Source organism: Pterocles gutturalis, unplaced genomic scaffold (assembly GCF_000699245.1).
Source record: "Pterocles gutturalis isolate BGI_N339 unplaced genomic scaffold, ASM69924v1 scaffold45318, whole genome shotgun sequence".
NCBI classification, from domain to species: domain Eukaryota; kingdom Metazoa; phylum Chordata; class Aves; order Pterocliformes; family Pteroclidae; genus Pterocles; species Pterocles gutturalis.
In genome coordinates, this window is record NW_010124618.1 from 1 (window position 1) to 5,985 (window position 5,985).

At 41.3% G+C, this 5,985-nt stretch overlaps 2 protein-coding genes across 2 annotated transcripts; one reads left to right on the forward strand and one right to left on the reverse strand.

Moving 5' to 3' along the window:
• Positions 1-481: 481 nt before the first annotated feature.
• On the forward strand, positions 482-1,635 carry LOC104458511 (chromosome unknown open reading frame, human C1orf174; the record flags this gene model as incomplete). The annotated part of the gene is made up of 2 exons (XM_010078295.1): positions 482-979; positions 1,525-1,635. Coding segments are annotated over 2 exons (609 nt in total), but the record flags the coding sequence as incomplete, so codon positions are not given.
• A 1,925-nt stretch (positions 1,636-3,560) lies between these two features.
• DFFB (DNA fragmentation factor, 40kDa, beta polypeptide (caspase-activated DNase)) lies at positions 3,561-5,982 on the reverse strand (the record flags this gene model as incomplete). The annotated part of the gene is made up of 5 exons (XM_010078296.1): positions 3,561-3,875; positions 4,376-4,476; positions 4,713-4,883; positions 5,049-5,128; positions 5,814-5,982. Coding segments are annotated over 5 exons (738 nt in total), but the record flags the coding sequence as incomplete, so codon positions are not given.
• Between the last annotated feature and the right edge of the window lie 3 nt (positions 5,983-5,985).

A 5,985-nucleotide genomic window follows, 5' to 3' on the forward strand; every position in this document is an offset into this window, starting at 1 on the left:
AGAGGGCGGTAGGGACGGTGTGGGGTGTGCGGCTGATTATTAACAGCTACAAACTTGAGAATCATCGTGAGGGAATTACCTGGAGAATTTAAGTAAATTCTTCGCCTTTCCTGCCTTGGCGCCACTTTGTTAGCCGCCTGTGTGCACAGATGCAGCGCGGATGCTCTGCCGCAGCGGGGGATAGTTCTGCTCCACTAAAGGCCATCTACAGCATCCCTAAGGAAATATGAACATGGTATTTAGCCGCAGACGGTGCTGGTTTGTGCTTTGAGAAGTAGCTTTCTGCAGGTGAAGGGGTGTACGTGTGGTTTAGTGTAAGCTATCTGCTCCTCCTCTTTTCACGTGCGCTTTCTACTCATTTCTCTTTCCGAGGCAGCTTCGGATCAAGGTGCCCCTCGCCCTCTGCCACTAAAGGGATCTGGTGTTTTTACTTGTATTTATCTCAAGTAAGCTTTAGGATCTTATCTTTGTTTCCTAACAGTCTTCTTCACGCAAAGTGGCTGACAGACGACCCTCAAAGAGGCTAAAATGTGAAAAAGACAGTCTGATAAAATCAGAACTAGAAGGACTTCCATGTGGAAGTGGAAAGCTTGCTGCATTGGGGGAAACACCTAAAACCTCTGATGGGGATCAATGTTCAGAAGATCCAGGAGACCACAATATAATTCAACAGAAAAAAGGTGAAAGCGTTCCAGAGACTAACAAAGAGAAACAGGAAAAGGAGCGTGGTGTTTCTCCCAAGCCATGTGCAGTGCAATCAAGTATGGCTCCGTCAGAAACGGACAGGGATGAACATCTGCACAGTCACGATTGCCGTGGAGAGGAGAGCAACTGTGAGAGTGCACTTTCAGATGGGTCTGGCTTGGAGGATGATCTCCCAAAGCAGCCGATACGACTGGACAACAGTGCTCTCTTGGATGAAGACAGCAACCAGCCAATGCCAGTGGACCGGTTCTTTGGAGATGTTGCGTTTATACAGGTAAGACGACCAAGATGACAACTGTTCACACTCAGTCCTGTTCCACTTCGGTCTTGCATCTTCAAACAAAATTAGTCTGGCCTCAAAATTGTAGGCAAACTTGACCAGTATTGGTAGACATCTGGAGTCATATCGCTGTCCCCTAGATAGAATTGTCTACTCAGAGGTGCTCATATCCCTGACCCCTAGATAGAATTGTCTACTCAGAGGTGAAATTCATTGCCCTGACAAATTAATTTCAGATGTAAATTTTTTCTTGCTTAGACTGTTTAATATAATTCCATGAGATAGATATTTTACTCATAAAGACATAGATAGCTGTATTATGGACATACAGCATTGTTCTTTCAAAATAGTTTTTCCCTGGTCATTGGTTCTCTATTTTAATTATTTGGAATGGAAATTAGTTTCTGGCCACCTCTGCTTTTGGTGTGTGTTGGTGCCTCATGTATCAGATGTGGAAGTATGGGAACTGTTGGAGAGGTAGGAGGTCTGCCATTTGTCACCAACAGACTTTCCCTAATTATTTTATCTTTTTCTTAAAGGATCTTCCAGCAGTTGTACTCCCAAGCACAACGATGAGCAGGCGAGAATTCAGGAAGCTACACTTCATTGCAAAGGAAGATGAGGAGGAGGAGGAAGAGGATGTTGTCTAACAACAAACTGTAAACAAACAAAACCCTTTTTTCTTTTTCTTTGCAACCACGTAACAACAGTTGGCCACCATACCGCTAACATAAGGTGTCTGGGTTTACCTTTTCTCAGAGAGAAGAACTGGTAGAGTTTGTTTTTCTGGAATTGGCAGAGACAGTATTCTACAGGTATCTGGGGCAAAGATTGATGAATTTTCAGTCATTTGGAAACAAATTGTACGATTATTGATTGCTAAGGATATGGGTCAGTCCAGCAAATTTGTTATTTTGGCCTGCATTTTTAGATAACGAGCAACCTCAGATGATTTCAGGAACTTGTTAACTCACCCGATGTTTATGATAATAGTTCTTTGAAAGTGCGATTATGCAATAAGCTTCCAGATCTTTATTGTTATAAATAGTTTCTTCTACATTTCTAAAAATATAGAGGAAATGTTATCAGCAGATGGTTTAAATAAATATTAATTTCTACAGCTATAGCCTGTTAAACATTCAAAAGTTGTAAGCCAAACAAATTGTATATGCATGACATGTTAATTTATTCACATTTCCACTCCAGCTGATGCATTGTTTGTCAACGATATTTCTTGGCTCCTTTTCACTCTAATTCTAACACAGAAAAATCTAATTTTTTAATAGCATATTCATGGTTTTCAGCACAACTCCATCTTGAAGTAGCTCTCCCAGCTTTCCTTAAATGCCATATTTGCTACCGTCTCTTTCTAGCAAATACGTCTTCACACACAGACATTTGTTTTAGTTTCAGCACTGTAAAAAATGGTGATTTTCAGTTTCTAGGATGCATGTCGTACAGATGACATTGTGTTTGTCATCAGAACCTTAGCTGTGGTGCCTTCCCTAATGTCAAAACAGTATAGTGTGCATTTCCATCTCAGTTACTGATGATGGCTATTCAGTAAGCCACTCTGGAAGGACTGATTTAATACACTGGTATTAGAAATCCTGTATTTAAAGGGTACTTACTTTCTTTTCACATTGAAATGTTTGGGAGGGGGATTGAGTTTGTTGTTCAAAGTAAATTAAACTGTCTGTAGCAAAGCTCTTGCATTTCCAAGGCCTAGAGGACTAGCTGGATTTACCTTGGTTAGAAAGAGGACCAACAATATGGGGGGAAACAGCTCCTCCCTAGAGATGGGTGATGTTATTTACATAGCAGTATCTCCATTCACAAATGTTTTGCTCCGCTCAGTCTTTCTAGCCTGCACTGGCCATGCTCTGTTACACTGCTGCACCTCTGCCTCCGCATACAGACACAGAAAGATGGTGGTAATTTTTTTTATTTAAAAAAAAAAAAAAAGCAGTTTACACTGACATTCCCTAAAAGTTCAGTTGCTATCAGCTGATATTTAAAAAAAAAAAATCAAGTAAAAATGTATTGATTCGTATTTTTTTAACCTGAGGTAGGAAGTGCTTTACAAAAGCAATATTCTCTAAAATGGCAGGTAAACATGATTATACAGTAACATTGCTTGTATTGCTTCAGGCAAACTCAAGCTAAAAAGGCAGAAACCATTTGAAAGGGAAATCAATGGGAAAGATGACAAAGAACAAAGGTGGTAAAAGCAAAGATATGCCCCAGCCTTGCTCTTCCTTCTAGGAGATGCATGTCTAAAGCAGCAGATTAGTTTTTACAAAATGTTTTGTCTTAAGTTTCATTTCTGAGTACTGTGAGTTTTGGGCTTAAATTTGTCAAGGCAAGAAAGAGATCATGGGGTGTAATCAGTGTCAGCCTCTGGCCTCATTTTTATACTCTGACTCAGAGCTGTATTTTACGGCACTTAACACAGTGGGATCTAAAGAAGGCTTGTAGTAAGCGAGAAGGCGTGAGAGTAGAATTAGGCATGATATGAATGTATGCTTTGTGAGACTGTAGTTGAATTACTTAGCAAGTCTCTTTTGCCAGGGACTCCTAAATAAGTTTTTGTTTAAGAAACCAGAGCTATTTAAAAATGATACCATGTGACATGATTTTGAAAAAAAACAGAAGTCACTTGCAGGGATAGCACTATGAAATCTTGTGGTTTTGCTTCCTTTTTCTGTAAATTTTAGTTTTGTCACAGCTGAGATTATGATTGGTTTTCTTATGGCAAGCAATATGTACAAGTTTTAAATTCTCCACGGTAAACAGCAGCTGATAGAAGTATTCCCAGTTCACTTCTCTTCCATCTCGTGTTTTGACAGCTTCTGCCAGTTCTGGGACAACAGCACGTTTCTTCTCTATTCTTCAGTACACAAAAGAAAAAACAATATTGCCATCAAGAGTTTTTTTCATAATAATCAAGTCTCCATTTTCCTTTCAGAGGCAGGCAGAATTTGAATTCTTTCACCATAACTAAGTTTATGATTTTTTTTTTTCCCTGAGGAAATTAGTTTAGCAAATCCTTTTTGCTTCACAAGTGCACAATGCCTGAAAATGGGTCTGAGGGTTTTTGCCAGAGAGGAGTCTCCACAAAGGATAACGTGCCAAGGAGGGGTATGTTTCCATACAAAGAAAATCTGAACAGAAGCAAAGCAGCTAATGAGACAGCATTATCATCTGTCTTCAGGATTTTATGTTACCAGAAACAGCTGCAGCATCCAAGCACCTTTTTTCACAACGCACTGTTCACAGCGGAGCTAACTGCACAGTGTGGGGGGAGGATAAAGACTCAATGGCTGCACCTTTCCTGCCTAAGATGAAGAGCATGAAACAGGTAAGTTTCCATTAATACTTCATACATACATGTGATCGAGATTCCAGGTACTGAAGAGGATTCTGCTTTCCCTGTTACTGTAAGGGTTGATGGAATGCTTACACGGGCAGTCATCTCTGTCGAAAGGTCCCTGTAAAACAAGGGGGCTACAATGAAATGCGTACTGCTCGTCACCCCAGTCCTAGCCCGCCTCCACTTGTTCTACCCAGAGGCAGATCACGCATGCTGTGACAACACCACCCCCTCAAACTTGATACTTCAGTACACAAGCATCCAAGGAACGGTTTCCTTCCTCTAGTGTCACTGTAAATCATGCCACTGCTCGTTGGAACCAAGACTCTCTGCTTTCGAAAGGGCCGAACGTACCTGACAAGAGAACCACCCCTCCACAGTGCACAGGCGAACTGCCTCCTCCTCTCTTCTGTCAAAGTAGCAGCCGTTATACTTCACAGATTTCAGTTTATCTGACATCAGGTCAATTATCGCTTTATATGCCTCTCTTGCTGCAGGATGAACATTTGGAATAAAACTACTAACCTGGGGGGAAGGAGAAAAAACCAATCATTCCTTGGTGCCTATAGCAGCCTGGGGCTCTTTTCTACAATCAATATGTTGCACTGAAAAAGTGTTTTATATATATGTGGTCACAGAATTATTTTTACTAGAACCTTGAAAATACTTTTCTTCATCAGAAACACTTACCTCTTTCATGTAGCCTCGTATTCTGCTTTCACAACTGTATCGCATGTAGCTTGATTTGTTCTTAAAACGAGACTCTAGACCTAAAGGGATTTAGATTGTGTTGTAACGTTTGGTGCCGTGCTTCTGCCTAGGTGGGTGTCTATCCCTTCTTTTCACAAACTCAGTACGCACTGATTTTTTTTTTCCTTTCCCATTTTTATTTTACTGGTTCAGTGCTACCCTGATCTGAGCACTCAAAAGGATGACGCAGAGCATCTGTTCTGAGAGCAGTAGCTGGTATTACAATTGTTGAATGTTTCTTGTTTATGTGCGTACGCAGAACACTAAGAGACACTGAAGAGAAAGCAATTGTTCAGGAAGAATTGCAACGATGATTTGGGCACAAAAGGGGGAACTTGCAAAGAAAGTATAAAGAAAACTAAAGGTTGGCTAGCCGATACATGCAAATTATCGCTACACTATTAGCAAGTTGTTAAAAGATTGTCAATGCAGACCTATGTTAATGGGGAAAAATGTATTCTAGAGCCATCTTGCATAGAGCAATAGGGAATATTGGTTTTTTACCATTTTCTGATAGCAAATATAGATATATTTTAAAGAAACTTGAAAACTCATGCTAATATAAGCCTGGCCAGGTACGAAATCACACCAGCCAGAAGGACTCACAAACTTTTAAACTTCTTTTCTTTAAGAGCAGCAAAATGGACAGAAGTGACTCTGGTTGAGTCCCGGTGCCCCTCAGCTCCCTGCGAGCCACAGACATACCTTCAAACCATTTCTTGTCATCCTCCTTCTCCTCGGCCAGGATGTTTTCGTTCAGGTTGTGGATGAGATCCGCCAGCAGCTTCTGCCTGCGGGGAGCCCGCTCGTCGTCCAGCAGCTTCCGCGCCGCCTCCACCACGGCCCGGCTCTGGGTGCAGAAGGCGGCCAGGAACCG